The sequence below is a fragment of the Chiloscyllium punctatum genome, chromosome X, assembly GCF_047496795.1.
Source record: "Chiloscyllium punctatum isolate Juve2018m chromosome X, sChiPun1.3, whole genome shotgun sequence".
Classification (NCBI taxonomy): domain Eukaryota; kingdom Metazoa; phylum Chordata; class Chondrichthyes; order Orectolobiformes; family Hemiscylliidae; genus Chiloscyllium; species Chiloscyllium punctatum.
Genome location: NC_092791.1, coordinates 25,598,370 through 25,615,772, shown reverse-complemented (window position 1 = coordinate 25,615,772; position 17,403 = coordinate 25,598,370). Strand labels below are relative to the sequence as shown.

General features: G+C 43.5%; 1 protein-coding gene across 1 annotated transcript; it reads left to right on the top strand.

Annotated features, from left to right (window-relative positions):
- Positions 1-11,826: 11,826 nt before the first annotated feature.
- LOC140471292 (tubulin alpha chain) lies at positions 11,827-15,173 on the top strand. Its single transcript, XM_072567282.1, has 4 exons — positions 11,827-11,996; positions 13,259-13,481; positions 13,599-13,747; positions 13,988-15,173. The coding sequence occupies exons 1-4, from the start codon at positions 11,994-11,996 to the stop codon at positions 14,966-14,968; spliced, it is 1,356 nt and encodes a 451-aa protein (XP_072423383.1). The 5' UTR covers positions 11,827-11,993; the 3' UTR covers positions 14,969-15,173.
- The last annotated feature ends 2,230 nt before the right edge of the window (positions 15,174-17,403 follow it).

Genomic DNA, 17,403 nt, shown 5'->3' with positions numbered 1-17,403 from the left:
CTGGAGGGCATCATCAAACACGTGGGAGGAAAAATTGTCTTTAATGAAAGACATAATCTGGTGTGTTCTGTATTTGACCTGATCCTCCTGAGAGCAGATGCAGTAGAGACAGAAATTGGGAATAAGAGATAGCATTTTTATAGGAGGCAGGGTAGGAGGAGGTGTAGTCCAGGTAGCCATGGATGTCGGTGGGTTTGTAGAAGATGTCAGTGTTGAGTCGGTCATCATTGATGGAGATGGAGAGATCCAGGAAGGGGAGGGAGGTGTTTGAGATGGTCCAGGTGAACTTAAGGTCATGGTGGAATGTGTTGGTGAATTGATGAACTGTTCAACCTCCTCGTGGGAGCACAAGGTGGCGCCGATACAGTCATCAATGTCATGGAAGAAAGGGTGGAGAATGGTGCCGGTGTAACTGCGGAAGATGACTGTTCCATGTACCCAACTAATTGACAGGCATAGTTGGGCCCATGTGGGTGCCCATGGCTATCCCTTTTGTCTGGAGGAAATGGAAGGATTCAAAGGAGAAATTTTTGAGGGTGAGGACCAGTTCAGCCAAATGAATGAGATTATCAGTGGAAGAGTACTTATGGGGACGTCGGGAGAGGAAGAAATGGAAGCCCTCGTCATGGCAGATGGAGGTGTATAGGGACTGGATGTCCATGGTGAAGATGAGGTATTGGGGGCCTGGGGAACAAAAGTCTTGGAAGATGTGGAGGGCATAGGTGGTGCCCCAAATATGTGGGGAGCTCCTGGACCGGGGGAATAGGACAGTATCAAGGTATGTGGAGATGAATTCGGTGGGGCAGGAGCAGGCCGAGACAATGGGTAGGCCGGGGTAGTCAGACTTGTGAATCTTGGGGAGGAGGTAGAACCGGACGGTGTGGGGTTCTACCTCCTCCCCAAGATTCACAAGTTGGAAGCTGTGGGTGGGAAATCCCCTTAGGTGATGAGGTTGTGAATGGTCTGGAAAATGATGTTTTGGTGATATGAGATGAGGTCGTGGTCGAGAGGGCAGTAGGAGGAGGTGTCTTCAAGTTGGCGCCTGGCTTCAGCGGTGTAGAGGTCAGTGCACCAAACTGCCACTGCGCCCCCTTGTGTGCTGGTTTGATGGTGAAGGTTGAGGTTGGAGCGGAGGGAGTAGAGATGGTGAGGTAGCTTATTAACATGACCATTTTCTATCCGTACTATATCAAAGCATACTAACAGCTAGTTAAAACATCTCTGAATCCATAATGACTGAACTTAGAATTAGTGACTAAAAACATCTGAGGATGCATAATTAATGAGGAAAAAATTAATGTTTGTGAAATGTTTGTGACATTATTCGCCATCATAATCCATTTGATTATTTGAATCTGACTTTAAATATTCTTATGTAATCAAAATATACAAATCAGTATGAATTTTCTTTCTGACAAAATCCTCCTTTGTGGTGGCTCCAACTTTGCTTTGAAAATAATAAAGAGACTAAAAAATTGCAGATGCTGGAATCCAATGTAGACAAGCAGGAGGCTGGAAGAACACAGCAAGCCAGGCAGCATCAGGAGGTGGAGAAGTTGGGTTCGGGTATAACTTCTTCAGGACTGGACTCAAAATGATAAAAGCATACACTGATTGATCTGCATTGACAGCACACAAGACATCTAAACAATAGCAATTTATATAGCTCCTTTAGTGTAGAGTTCATAGGAACATTATAGAACAAAGTATGACACATGCTTCAGAAAGTGGTATTAGGACAGATGACTGAAAGCCTGGTTTAAATGGTAGGTTTTAAGATATCTCTTAAGGGAAAGAGAGAACGCGGAATTCCAGAGCTTGTGGTCCAGGCAACTGATGTCACAAACACGAATGGTAGGTCTATAAATATTGGGAATACTCAACAGGCCATGTTTAGAGCAGTACAGATATCCCAAAGTGTTGTACATTTGTAAATTACAGGGATGGGAAGGGGTGAGGCTATGCATGGATTTGAAAACAAGGTTGAGAATTTTAAAGCCAAGACACTGCTTCGCTAGGAGCAGTTATCAGCGAGAACAGGGGTGATAGATTAATGCAATTTACTGCAAATTAAGACGGGGCAGTTGTGTTTTGGATTACCTCAGGTTTAAGGGGGATGGTGGGTCAGATATAAATACAGTATAAATGAATGCAACATTTGGGAGAGTTAAGCAGATGTTTCTGTGCACTATGGACGGGTTGGACCGAAGGGTCTGTTTCCATGCTGTACATCTCTATGACTCTATGACCTCGGCGGCAATAGTACTCGGTTCCTGAGTGTGGGGTTCGGCCACTCATGGGTTCAAGTAGCAGGTCCGGCCACATCCACACCAGCTTCATTGTCGTCTTTCCAACTCGGTCATTTCACTTTGGTTTGGTTGCTCTGGGGCGTCCTCCTGTGGGAGGCCGGAGCCCTGTGTATCTTCATCCCCGCTCAATCATGGGTGGCGGCATCAGAAAACGAGATGGAATCTGTCAGTTGACTCAGAGCAAGGACCCATCAGTCCGCATTGGAGGAGGTGCGGGATCCCCGCAGTGTGACGGTCTCCAGCTCGGAAGCGGCTGATGCAGAAGCGACGGCACTGGTGGTGATGGGAAAGGAGCACACTGCCAGGACTCCAGGGACGATGTCAAACTGGATGGGCAGAGAGTGTGAACTCTATGGAGGGCGGGGAGGGGGTGAAGATGAACTTTTTAAGCTATTTCAGTTTTTGTCATATCAATTGAATATTAATTTATTCAATATTTTACCGTTTGTACAATTTATTCAGTAATTTATTCTGGAATCCAAGACGGTGCTGAAACGTGGCGGCGGCATTATACACTTTCACTGGACCGAGGTACAAGTGATAATATTAAATAAATCGAAGTCTAAAGTGATCATTAAGTAAATCCAGTCCACGAATGTCAGTACAGGACTGGGGTTAGCTAATCTCAGCAGAGTAGCAATATAAAATTGAACTGGACCTCCCAATAAATGATCTCCACATTCCTGATGAAGGGCTTATATGCTGGAAAGGTCGACTCTCCTGCTCTTCCGATGCTGCTTGACTGACTGCTTTTCGGGCACCACACTTCTTGACTCCATATAAATGGTCAGAGGTCAGGAATTAGACCACGAGAAGCAGAAACTAGGCCATTCGGCCAATCGAGTCTGCTCCGCCATCCGATCAGGTTTTTTAACCCCACTTTCCCGCTTTCTCCCAGTAATCTTTGATCCCCTTGGCAATCAAGTACTTATCTATCTCTGTTTTAAATATACTCAATGGCCTGACCTCCACAGCCTTCTGTGGCAATGAATTTCACAGATTCACCACTCTCTGGCTGAACAAGCTTTTCCTTATCTCTGTTCTAAGGCTGTGCCCTCAGGTCCTGGTCTCTCTTGCCAATGGAAACATCTTCCCAACATCCTCCACTCTGTCCAGGCCATTCAGTATTCTGTATGTTTGAATCAGATCCCTCCACCACCAACAACCCCTCCCCCCCCCCCAACATCCTTCTAAACTTAATCAAGTGTAGGCCGAGTCCTCAACAGTTCCTCATATGTTAAGCCTTTCATTCCTGGAATTCTGCAGTGAGTAACTCTTGTCTCCACAATGCCTGTTCAGCATCTACAAGGTTGTTGGAGATCAGTCATCTCAGGTCCAGGGCCTCACTATAGAAGTTCCTCAGGGTAATGTCCTACGCCCAACCATCTTCACCTACTTCATCAATGACCTTGCCATCATCATAAGGTCAGAAATGGGGATGTTCACTGATGTTTGCAATGTTCAGAACCATTCGCATTTTTTTAGATACCAACACAGTCCATTATAAATGCAGCAAGATCTGTATAATGTTTCAGACTTGTGTTGGAAAGTGGCAAGATTCACGTGTGGTGTGACAATGCTGCTCCTTTAACAAGGTCATGCTATCCTTGGCTTTTTTTAGTGAGGTCATTAAAGCAGTGATTCCAAAAACTCTGAGTTTAACTACTTGAGAATGCTTTCAAGTTAAAAAAAACACTTGTACAATGAAAGTGAATTGGCCATTTCTCCCAGCTCAGCTTTCCTCTGGTTTGGTTTGGTCTGGCTGTTCACTGAAAGCAGTCAGTCAATTGTTTGCTGCAAAGAAGCAGGTCCATGCTGATCCTCACTCTCTCTGACATCTTTCGTGTAAGACGTTGTGTTTGATTTTACCTTTTTTTTGCCGGGGTGTTTATGGGGATTATTCAAGGAATTTGGAACAGCATCATTAAGCTGGGATAATTTGTTGGTTTTTAAGAAAGGTTAAGTTCTTCTATATTCTGTTCTCTTTCGTTTGTGTTTCATTTGGTAATCTTGCAAATAAATTCTGTTTTGTTTAAAAGTAAATGGTTTGGCCAGCTGCATCACTCCTGGAATATCCACGTTACACCTGCTTAAAACAACTAGCAAAATCAGGGTCTGGGTAATTTCTTACAATATTTTGAAGGGGTCTGGTCTGGTCCATTACAGTGGAATAAACTTTCTGAGGAAGTGGTGGATGTAGTACAATTACAACATTTAAAAGACACTTAGATATCTACATGAATAACAAATGTTTGGAGGAATATGGGTCAGGAGCAGGCAGGTGGGACTAGTTTAGTTTGGGATTATGTTCGGAATGGATGGGTTGGATCGAAAGGTGTGTTTCTGTGCTGTATGATTCTATAGGCACCAGGCAATGTCCATTTCCAACAAAAAAGAATCTAACGATCACCCATTTGACATGCAATAGTATTACCAACACTCAGTCCCCAATATCAACATTCTGGGAGTTACCATTGGCCAGAAACTAATCTGGACTAACTAAATACAAAGGAACCTTGATTATATGAAGGACACAGGTGGGGAGTATTTTGTTCAGTTAATTGAATTCAGGATAATCAAATGCCGGATAACATAGTTTAGCCAAGCATCAGGACCTTATGATCTTGCTGGATAATCTGATATTCGGATTATCGAATGCCGGATAATAGAGGTTCCTCTGTAAATATAGTGGCTCCAACAGCAGGTCAGAGGCTAGGAATACTGCAGCAAGTAACTCACCGCATGACTCCCTAAAAGTTGTCCACTGTTTACAAGGCAGAAGTCAGGAGTATGATGGAATAATCCCCACTTGCCTGGATGGGTGCAGCTCCAACAACACTTAAGAAGCTTGACACCATTCAGGTCAAAGCTGCACAGTTGTTTGGCACTACATCCACAATCATCCACTCTCTCTACTACTGATACAGAGTACAGCAGTGTGTATGATCTACAAGATGGACATCAGAAATTCACCAAAACTTCATAGACAGTACATTCCAAACCCACGGCCACTACCATTTGAAGATAGGTACACAGAAACACCACCATCTGCAAGTTCTCCTCCAACCCAATCATCATCCTGATTTGGAAATACATTGCTGTTCCTTCATCATCGCTGGATCAAAATCCTGGAATTACTTCCCTAACAGCATTATGGGTGTACCTAAACCAAATAAATTGCAGCAGTTCAAGAAGGCAGCTCAACACCACTTTCTTAAGGACACCTGGAGATGGGCATTGAGCCCATTAGGATTCACTCAGCCAGTGAAGCCCACATTCCATGAATTGATTTTTAAAAAAAAGCACTGCAACATCTCACCACTCCTCCGAGGATATCTTCCAAACTTACAAACTCTAGAACCTAGAAGAACAAGGGCAGCAGATGAATAAGAACAGCATCACATGCAAGTTCCCCTCCAAGCCACACAGTCTGATTTGAAACTAATTGGCCATTACTTAATTATTGCTGGGCCAAAATCCTCGAACTCCCTCTGTAACAGCACCATGGATGTCCCCAGAACCCAAGAATTGCATAAGTTTAAGAAAGCAATTCACCAGCAACTTCTCCAAGCAGTTAGGGACTGGCAACAAATACTGGCCTAGCCAGTGAGGCCCACAGCCCATGAAGAAAGAAAAAAATGTGGTTATAGAGGAGAGAAATCTGACTGCTCTTGTTTACTGGAAAGTGTTCTCAGGTGGAAGGCAGGATTTAGCTTCCTGAGGACAAACATACCCCCATTTCACTGACAATCAAATAATCCATCTGGCACATGAAAAGTGGCCACTTGGCTTAAATATGAAAAGTTAACAGCTCCCCTGGGTTTCTGAATGGGTTAAGCAATATTTTATGAGTTGGCCCTTGAGAAAAATATGACACGTGGAGAGAACCAGCCCTTGAATGACTTTACGGAGTTATTCACTGATACACATGGACCCGTTTCACTTTATCATGAGAGCAGAACATTTGGGCAGTGATTTCCAAAGTCCCAATGATCCCCAGTTCTTTTTCCTAAATTTTCCATACCAAGCAACTTAGCACTTAGGGAGCTGTCATGCACAGTTGATCAACTAACTGACAACAAATAAAGTGTGACCTCATAGAAAAGCACAGCTTTTCTGATTCACTTTGTCAAAGTACATGAGAACAACCACGGTCCAGGAAACAAAATGGCAAGGAAAACAAAACAGGCATATAAAACATTCCACATTTGACTGTTTTAAAGTGATTTCAGCAATTAAACCAATTTTTAACTCTGTTTTCTCTCCAGAGATGCTGCCAGATCCGCTGAGTTTCTTCAGGGTTCTCTGTCTTTGTTGAATATATTTTAATGTTTCAATGCAAGGTTAAAGGAGATTCTTTTATCTCAAGTGGGGATTTAGGTCATAGCTTGATAATCTTGTCCCAACACTGCCCTTGTGTGAGCCTCAAGTGTTGAGAAGCCAGCATCTAGCATTTTGATTCCTCCTTTATCTGAAATTTGTGCCTAAGAACACACAAATGATTGACATTTTGTATAACATCCAAAATGGGTCCAGTGGCACAATGCATAACGCGTTTGATTCTGAAAGAGAGGATTATAGGTTGAACCCCTATCTGGGCTGAGTGTAAACGTTTAGGGCAGCACGGTGGCTCAGTGGTTAGCACTGCTGCCTCACACCAGGAACTCTGGTGAAGCTATAGAATGTAGGGAAATAGATGGTGACATCTTGCAAAATGTCCATATTACAGAGGAGGAAGTACTGGATGTTTTGAAACGCATGAAAGTGGATAAATCCCCAGGACCTGATCAGGTGTATCCTAGAACTCTGTGGGAAGCTAGGGAAGTGATTGCTGGGCCTCTTGCTAAGATATTTATATCATTGATAGTCACAGGTGAGGTGCCGAAGACTGGAAGTTGGCTAACGTGGTGCTACTGTTTCAGAAAGGTGGTAAGGACAAGCCAGGGAACTATAGACCAGTGAGCCTGACGTCAGTGGTGGGCAAGTTGTTGGAGGGAATCCTGAGGGACAGGATGTACACGTATTTGGAAAGGCAAGGACTGATTATTGATAGTCAACATGGTTTTGTGCATGGGAAATCATGTCTCATGAACTTGATTGAGTATTTTGAAGAAGTAACAAAGAGGATTGATGAGGGCAGAGTAGTAGATGTGATCTATATGGACTTGAGTAAGGTGTGCGACAAGGTTCCCCATGGGAGACTGGTTAGCAAGGTTGGATCGCATGGAATACAGGGAGAACTAGCCATTTGGATACAGAACTGGCTCAAAGGTAGAAGACTGAGGGTGGTGGTGAAGGGTTGTTTTTCAGACTGGAGGCCTGTGGCCAGTGAAGTGCCACAAGGATCGGCGTTGGGTCCACTACTTTTCATCATTTACATAAATGATTTGGATGCACGCAAAAGAGGTACAGTTAGTAAGTTTGCAGATGACATCAAAATTGGAGGTGTAGTGGACAGCGAAGAGGGTTACCTCAGATTACAATGGGATCTTGATCAGATGGCCAATGGGCTGAGAAGTGGCAGATGGAGTTTAATTCAGATATATGCAAGGTGCTGCATTTTGGGAAAGCAAATCTTAGCAGCACTTTTACACTTAATGGTAAGGTCTTGGGGAGTGTTGCTGAACAAAGAGGCATTGGAGTGCAGGTTCATAGCTCCTTGAAAGTGGAGTCGCAGGTAGATAGGATAGTGAAGAAGGTGTTTGGTATGCTTTCCTTTATTGGTCAGAGTATTGAGTACAGGAGTTGGGAGGTCATGTTGCGGCTGTGCAGGACATTGGTTAGACCGCTGTTGGAATATGGCATGCAATTCTGGTCTCCATTCTATCAAAAACTTGAAAGGGTTCAGAAAAGGTTTACAAGGATGTTGCCAGGATTGGAGGATTTGAGCTATAGGGAGAGGTTGAGTAGGTTAGGGCTGTTTTCCCTGGAGCATCAGAGGTGGAGGGGTAAACATAAACCTTATAGAGGTTTATAATGTGGGGCATGGATAGGATAAATAGACAAAGTATTTTCCCTGGGTTGGGGGGAGTCCAGAACTAGAGGCTGTAGGTTTAGGGTGAGAGGGGAAAGATATAAAAGAAACCTCAGGGGCAACTTTTTCACACAGAGGCTAGTACGTGTATGGAATGAGCTGCCAGAGGAAGTGGTGGCGCCTGGTACAATTGCAACATTTAAAAGGCAATCGGATGGGTATATGAATAGGAAGGGTTTGGAGGGATATGGGCCAGGTGCTGGCAGGTGGGACTAGATTGGGTTGGGATATCTCGTTGGTAAAAACAATGACTGCAGATGCTGGAAACCAGATTCTGGATTAGTGATGCTGGAAGAGCACACCAGTTCAGGAAGCATCCGAGGAGCAGTCTGGTTGGCATGGACAAGTTGGACCGAAGGGTCTGTTTCCGTGCTGTACATCTCTGACTCTTTGACTCTAAGAGCACATTCCATGCTTTTGTCATCCTCAGTGTTTTCTCCAGGTAGTGTTCAACACTAAGTACTGATTGATCTGGTGAAGGTAGGTGGTAAGTGGTAATTAGTATACATCCTTGCGCATACTTAACCTGGTGCCATGAGATTTCATAGAGCTTGGAGTCAACTTGAGGTCTCAAATCCGCTCCCTCCTAGATATATACCATTGTGCCACTACTTATGGTGAATGAGTCCCACAGGTGGGATCGAACCTGTGCAGGATGGTGATGGAGATGTGACCCGAAAGGGATAATTTTGTGAGCATAACTATGCAAGGCTATTGCTTAACTAGTCCATTGGACAGCTCTCTTAATTTTGACACAAGCACCAATAGATTAATTAGGTACCTTGGCCCATGCCAGGTGGTCTGTTCAATTTTATGCTTATTACAGTTTTGTTTGCAGCTATCTTGGTAACCAAGTGGCTTGCTAATCTATTTGAGAGGGGCTGAAGTATGAACTTTCATTTATACCAAACGGCTCTATCAAAATAACCCAATATGCTGAGAGCTTTATTTACACCTTTTTGTACATTGATCAAGCTCATCAATGCAAATAACACTGAGTCTTCAGTAACACTCCCTGTAAGTGATATATCTATTTTGCATGCCTGACTAGTGAGTGGCACGGCGGCACAGTGGTTAACACTGCTGCCTCACAGCGCCGGGTTCAATTCCCGCATCAGGCAACTGTCTGTGTGGAGTTTGCACATTCTCCCCGTGACTGCGTGAGTTTCCTCCGGGTGCTCTGGTTTCCTCCCACAGTCCAAAAATGTGCAGGTTAGGTGAATTGGCCATGCTAAATTGCCCGTAGTGTTCGGTGAAGGGGTAAATGTAGGGGAATGGGTCTGGGTGGGTTGCTCTTCGGAGGGTCGGTGTGGGCTTGTTGGGCCGAAGGGCCTGTTTCCACACTGTAAGTAATCTAATCTAATATGTAAGAACTTACATTTATCTATGTTCAAGCAATTTACATTGTAATACCCAGCACAGGGATTCTCCAGCTGTTGTCTGCTGAGATATTCCTGGGGATCTGCAAAATGATGTGAAAGGGCTTACCAAGCAGGATAGGTGATGTGGCCAACTACCCTGGGCACTGTGATTAAGTGAAAAAGAATGAGTGAGGGCTGGAGGAGAGGAGGTGGAAGTAGAATGCAATAAACATTGTTCTAAGGATAGCATACTCTTGTATACTTAAAAGTATTATGAAAACACTCCTTATATGCAATACTATCACATTATGAATATTGTACAGTGTTCTAATTTTGATTGTGGAGGGATCGATAATTATTAACCTATTTCCTTTAAGAAATAAAGTTTGAGAACTACTGCCCAAGCATATCTATATTTCTTTATAGACTACATCCCTCAACTGTCTTAACCAGTGCACAGATTCAGGTATAATCTGCAAATTTACCAACGACACTGCCAACATCACTGTCCGGAACATTCGTAAGTGCAATAAAGAGTAGGGAACTGATGATCAGTTCCTGAAGAATGTCATAAGTAATGTGGGTTTAGGTTGAGGTACATCCATGAGACACTACATTTTTGCTGTGGAAGTGGAGCCAATTCCTAATCCAGTGTTTGAAATTCCTGCTGGTACAATCCTACTAAATAACCTAGTATGAGGTACCTAACCAAAGATTTTGGAATACTTACTAGAATTCCTCCACCCACTATGCTAGTAACTCCTTCAAAGAACAGTTGTCCAATATGCTACTCTCTCCCCACCCCCACCCTCCTCTAGCTTATCTCTCCACGCTTCAGGCTCACTGCCTTTATTGCTGATGAAGGGCTTTTGGCCGAAACGTCGATTTCGCTCCTCGTCGGATGCTGCCTGAACTGCTGTGCTCTTCCAGCACCACTAATCCAGAATTTGGTTTCCAGCATCTGCAGTTATTGTTTTTACCAATATGTATAAGAGTCTATTTTTACAGAAGCCATGTTGTGAATTTCAAATGAAACCTTTCCTGGTAATCAAAGAAGTAGTATTAGGAATAGGTGTCTATTACACATAAAACTCCCAGAAAAATAGTAATTTATTGTATACTTGAGGAATGTGACCTGCAGGTTTATCAAACGCATACATATACAAGCAATGTTTTGTGTAATGTGTACATAAATATTCTTTCTCTGGAGTTCAGTTTCTTGGCATCATATCTATGTTATTTTATTGATCTTCGGGCACCTGAGGTGACGTACTGAATTTGCTGGACTGGGGCTTTGATCCACAATCTCTAATACAGAAGTGAAAATGTTATTACTGACAGAGAAAGGTGATACTTGATTTTTTTTGCCACTATCTATCCACAAAAGATTATTTTTTCGTTAAAAAAAAAGGACATCGGCTTTGCGTTCCATTCCCCCTTTAATGATATCCATCCTTAAATCACACATTTAAACAAGTACACAATATCCTCAATGACAGATATATACCTAATTTGAACGTTTTCTACACAAAGGTCACATCAGGCAGTAATATTAGCACAATATCATGTGTAGCCCCAGACTTTTCAACATTCCAAAGTCAAGGGTACATGATGGAATTGTGATATAAATTCTGCAGCAACTGCGGAGTCGGTCAAATTGCTTTCCTCATAGTCCGCATTCTGCAATCTCGGATCATCCCCGCCCTCACTGCAGATGTCTACATAACACACATTTCATTACTGCAATACTCTTAATCTGTTGAAGCTTTCAGTGGCCCTTGTGCTTTCTTGTTTAGTCATCCTTGTACAAATATTAAAAGATGCTAAACAGAGGGAACTCATTTTATTTTAAAGTCACCCTTTTCCAAGATTTGATCTGTGAAAGATGAAGGGCGTGGTTTGAAGACTAGGGCTGCATAGCAAAGATATTCCAATTTCAAATCTCAACACTTGCTCAAGCGAAAGGTACTCGCCCCTTTTCTAGTACATTCTGCGGTGATTTATTTTGCGCAGTCCCTGAAACAGAACTTGTAACGTTAAAGCTGACGTGTTTTAAAATGCCAACATTTGCCCAATCCACTCTAATTGACATCTTCTCCCGCCACCTCCTTTCTTCCTCTGAGCCAATGGCGATGAAAGATAGGACTAAGGACGGCCTCCATTCATATAAAAAGGCGCCATCCGCTAATATTTCCCATTCGGTTACTTACACCGACTCGTTATTGTCGAGCGAAGTAACAGTCCCATTCTTTGTAAGTTCATCCATATCATTCTCTGACTTGAATAAAAATGGTAAGTATACAATATTATTTTCCATCCAAAACTAATTTATATTCGTGCCGCCTGTCATATCGATGGTGCACAATTGCGCCGAAATTAATCAGCAACCTTTATTTTATCGCCGTCGTGGTGTACTTTCCTTTTGAAGTGCAGTAGCGTTTGTAGTCGACTATAATGTTGCTTTGAAGTAACAAGCTTGGCAACGTTGTTTAAAATTGAAGCTCATTTGTCTTTTAATACATCAATGCTAAAGCTCGATGGCAGTAGCATTTCTTCTACCCCTCCCCCAAAACATAATTTCCCAGTGTGTAAAATATTCTTTGTCTGGGAGAAGTCATTAATCGATTATTTCGCTTGAGTGAGGCAGAAAGTGATCCTGGTGTAGCATCCATGTGTGTAATGCGCTGCATTGGTTTGGGGAGGGGAGGTGGGAGAGAGAAAAGGCGTCGCTCTGCTCTTTTTGAACGTGAAGTTTACCCGCGGGAATCAAGAGGTTTCTCTTTCATCCGCCTGGCTTTAAAGCGCGCCAGCTCTTCTGAACAGCCTGAATGAAAAGCGCGGGAGTTGGGGAACGCTCTCGGTGCGCAGTTTAAAATCTAGAGGGAGATTTGAGGGTGGAGACGGTTAGACAAAGCAATAATTCTCATTTTGCAACTTAAATTGCTCGAGTTTATAAAAGACTAAAAGTCTGACCCTAACAATGGCTGTCGAGCCGTGTGTAAATGTGGTTATTTAGTAAATAAAGTTCTACGCTTGACACGTACCTTTTTACATCTACTCCTATGTCCCGTTCAGCACTCTATAGATCCCACAGGGAAAACCTGGCGATGGATGGAAAGGCTTTATCGCGCAGTTCGGGTACTAACATGGCGGAGCCGCTGTGGCCTGTAGGTGCCGCAGTGCGCACTACATCCTGGATATTGTAGTTCTGTCACTGGTTCCCGCGCGCACAGAGACGCAGCGGAAAACTACCCCCCCCCCCCCCATATTATTTGTCGGAGCCTGGACCCGCTCAATGCGCATGTGCTGATTTCCAAGCTCAGGCGCCAAGTATCATCTCGAGGAGCCGAAGAGTTCAAAGCAAACTGAAGTCAAGATCATAGACCTTGACCATTATCGCTAGTGCATCAGCCGAGGATGTTTTTAACATCGCTGTTCTTGACTACAGTTTAGTGGTTGACGTGATCTTAGCGAGCGATGCTTGAGCTAAGCTGCAGGACAAATATCCTGAACTGATTGTATTGTGTTTTTTTTTCTCGTTCTCTTTTCTACAGCGTGAGTGCATCAGTATCCATGTTGGCCAGGCTGGAGTCCAGATTGGAAATGCCTGTTGGGAGCTTTACTGCTTGGAACATGGCATCCAGCCTGATGGGCAGATGCCCAGTGACAAGACCATCGGAGGTGGAGATGATTCCTTCAACACGTTCTTCAGTGAGACTGGAGCAGGCAAACATGTTCCACGAGCTGTGTTTGTGGACTTGGAGCCAACTGTAATAGGTAGGTGATAGCATGGGTGACAGTTGCCTTCAGATCTCTTCTCTGGTTATGCTTGAGCCTAATTTCATCCCACGATTGCACGTTAATAAATTGCTGAATTTTGTCTCCCCATCCTAGATGAGGTTCGTACTGGTACATACCGCCAGCTATTCCACCCTGAGCAGCTGATCACTGGGAAGGAAGATGCAGCCAATAACTATGCCCGTGGTCACTACACAATTGGCAAGGAGATCATTGACTTGGTTCTGGACCGCATCCGTAAACTGGTGAGCTGGCTGTTAAATCCCATTTTTAGGTTTTGATTTAAACCTTGCTAAAACTCACTGTTCAATCTGTGTAGGAGCTGTTTGCCCACTCTGTATATAGAAAATTTCTTCTTGTAGTCTTCAAATAAATCTTTTGTTCTAGGCTTATAATTAACCACATTCAATAAAAAATAATAGTTACTGAGTAACAAATACACTGTGTACTTAATATGCTTGTGGTATCTGCTTATTTTAAAACAGGCTGACCAATGCACAGGTCTGCAAGGTTTCCTGGTCTTCCACAGTTTTGGTGGTGGCACTGGCTCTGGGTTTACATCTCTTCTGATGGAACGTCTCTCCGTTGACTATGGCAAGAAATCCAAGCTTGAATTCTCCATCTACCCAGCTCCCCAAGTGTCCACTGCAGTGGTGGAGCCTTACAATTCCATCCTGACAACCCACACTACCCTGGAGCACTCTGATTGTGCTTTCATGGTTGACAATGAAGCCATCTATGACATCTGCCGAAGAAACTTAGATATTGAAAGGCCAACTTACACCAACCTGAACCGCCTCATCAGTCAGATAGTATCCTCTATCACTGCCTCCCTTCGCTTTGATGGTGCCCTGAATGTTGATCTGACCGAGTTCCAGACCAACTTGGTGCCATATCCCCGTATCCATTTCCCCTTGGCCACTTATGCACCAGTTATCTCTGCTGAGAAGGCATACCATGAGCAGCTTTCAGTGTCTGAGATAACCAATGCATGTTTTGAGCCAGCCAACCAGATGGTCAAATGTGACCCTCGCCATGGCAAGTACATGGCCTGCTGTCTCCTTTACCGTGGTGACGTAGTGCCAAAAGATGTCAATGCTGCTATTGCTACTATTAAAACCAAGCGTAGCATCCAGTTTGTGGATTGGTGTCCCACTGGTTTTAAGGTTGGTATTAACTACCAGCCTCCTACTGTGGTTCCTGGAGGTGACTTGGCCAAGGTTCAGCGGGCTGTATGTATGTTGAGCAACACCACAGCCATTGCTGAAGCTTGGGCTCGCCTGGACCACAAGTTTGACCTGATGTATGCCAAACGTGCCTTTGTTCACTGGTATGTTGGTGAGGGTATGGAGGAAGGAGAGTTCTCGGAAGCCCGTGAGGATATGGCTGCCTTAGAGAAGGATTACGAGGAAGTTGGTGTTGACTCTATCGAAGGGGAAGGAGAGGAGGAAGGGGAAGAATATTAAGCTTGAATTGCTATCCCATTTACAAATGCATATTGTGTTGTGAGCTCCAGCCTCTGTTAATATTGGTGTTTTTAAAGGGTACCTTTTTTAGTACATTGTAGCATATGTAGCTGTCTTTACAGTGAATTCTGGTCTGATCATGTCTGTTTATGTCTATGCATAATCTTTGTCTGATGCAATAAAGGAGCTTATTGGTCTCACTTTGTTCCTTTTTGTCAATAGTTGCATTCATTTAAATCACTTTCTTGATTCCTGTTACCCTTGCCTTAAAAGTCTCACTTGGAACATTCAATTGAGCGGTTGGGCACAAGTTGTACTCTTACGAGCATCCTTATTTGAGGACTTTTTTTTAAAACCTGTGGTTGATATCTCTGCATTAATCTAATTTCAGTGCTGTCACCTGCAGCATTTTGCTATGATGTGTAACTTGGTATTGGCAGCAAGCTTGGCTATGCAGTTGTCACCAAAATGCTAATGCATGGCTTAATTAAACCTGAAGTTGAATTGCTGTGCAGGCTATATTATGCTTTTTGAAATATAATGCAAAAATGCAGGTGCAGCAAGCAATTAATGTGACCAATGTGGAGGAGCTTGTTAAAAATCACAACACCAGCCTATAGTCCCAACAGGATGAGTTTTGGGAGCACTAGCTTTCAGAACATTATTTTGTGTATCTCTGGGGCCGGATCATAAGGCAGAATTTATAGCACAAGATCATAGTGTCAATCAACTGAAATGATTGAACAAACCTAAAATAAGTTTTTATCTTGGAATGGGTTGCAGGTTTCAGTTCACATGTAAATCCTAGAACTTCTTTCAAGTCACGTTCTTGATAACTTTAAGGCTTTAAAAAGTGACATCTCAGCTCAGACAATACACTTAAGATGGGAGAGACAAATTCAAACCTCATGCTTTAAGTCAGACTAGTTTCACTTCCAAAGTAGCAATTTATTAATGAATTGACTGCACATTGTGCCTTTTGAGCAAAATAGAATGTTTCTGTAAATTATAGTTTCACCCCATAGACCTGTGTATACACAAGTGAGTGCTGGTGTAAAACCAGAGGGTGTGCACATGTGTGAAAGTGGCGGGGGGCAAGGTGTATGATGGTTTGAGTGTATGGTGTAGTGGGGTCACGTGTAGCTGAGGCCTCGGCTCAGTCACTCTATTGTTGCATATCCTGAAGTATGCCTTGGCGCATAGTTAGCTGAAGATCTGATGCTGAATGTTCCTGACTACAATGTTTCCTAACCGGGAGGGAACACTTTGGTGGTTGGGTGGTGTCCGTTCATCTGTTGTCATAGCATCTGCTTGGTCTCACCAATGTACCATATTGCAGGCAAGGATGCCCTGAGCTATGAGACAACACTGGACAAGTCACATGAGTACCTGCTATGTCCATGGTTAGTGGTGTCTGCGTTGACACTGACATATCTTGCAGTGGTTACCATGACAGGGTTGTACAATTTTGTCCTGAATGCAGGGTGGTTTGCTGCAAACAATGGTCTGGTTTCAGGTTTGGTAGTTGTTTAAAAGTGACAAGTGGAAGCATAGGGAAGGTCTTGGCGAGGTGCTCATTCTCATTGATATGTTGCAGGATGTAAAGAACATGGTGCAATTTCTCTGCTCCCAGAATGACTGGATAAAGAATACCTGATCGGTTGCATCCCACGTCACCACCTGACGAGGTCATTAGTTTCTTGCTGTGGAACATTGGACCTGGTGATCAATGAGTTGAGCATCGTACCCTGTTTTTGTAGGCATTCTTGAGCATCTTCAGGTGTCTGTTGTGTTCCTCCTCATCTGAATAGATCCCATGTATGCGTTGGGGATGGCTGTTTTAATGTTTAGGGTGGAAGCTGAGAAGTACAGCATCATGAGGTTATCTGTGGGTTTGCAGTATTGAGGTGCCTTTCATTCTTGGAGATGTGTCCAAGAATGAGATCGATACTAAAGAGTAGTCCATGGTAAGTCTGATGGTGGAATGATGATATTACTAGTTTCAGTGATTCCTTGCCATGAGGCCAGAGGAAGAAGATGTCAATATATCTGGTGTTTCATGCTGTTAAGTCTCACTCACTCACTGAATTTGCAGTTACAGAATTATATTCACAGATACATTGTGTGCTTTTTGAGCAAAGTAGAATCTGCAGGGAGTCAATGCATGTAATATTTTATAAATTCCTAATTTAGAAACATAGAGTCATAGTCATTGAGATGTACAGCATAGAAACATACCCTTCGGTCCAACCTGTCCATGCCGACCAGATATCCCAACCCAATCTAGTCCCACCTGCCAACACCCAGCCCATATCCCTCCAAACCCTTCCTATTCAGATACCCATCCAAAAGCCTCTTAAATGTTGCAATTGTACCGGCCTCCACCACTTCCTCTGCCAGCTCATTCCATACCCCTGCCACCCTCTGTGTGAAAA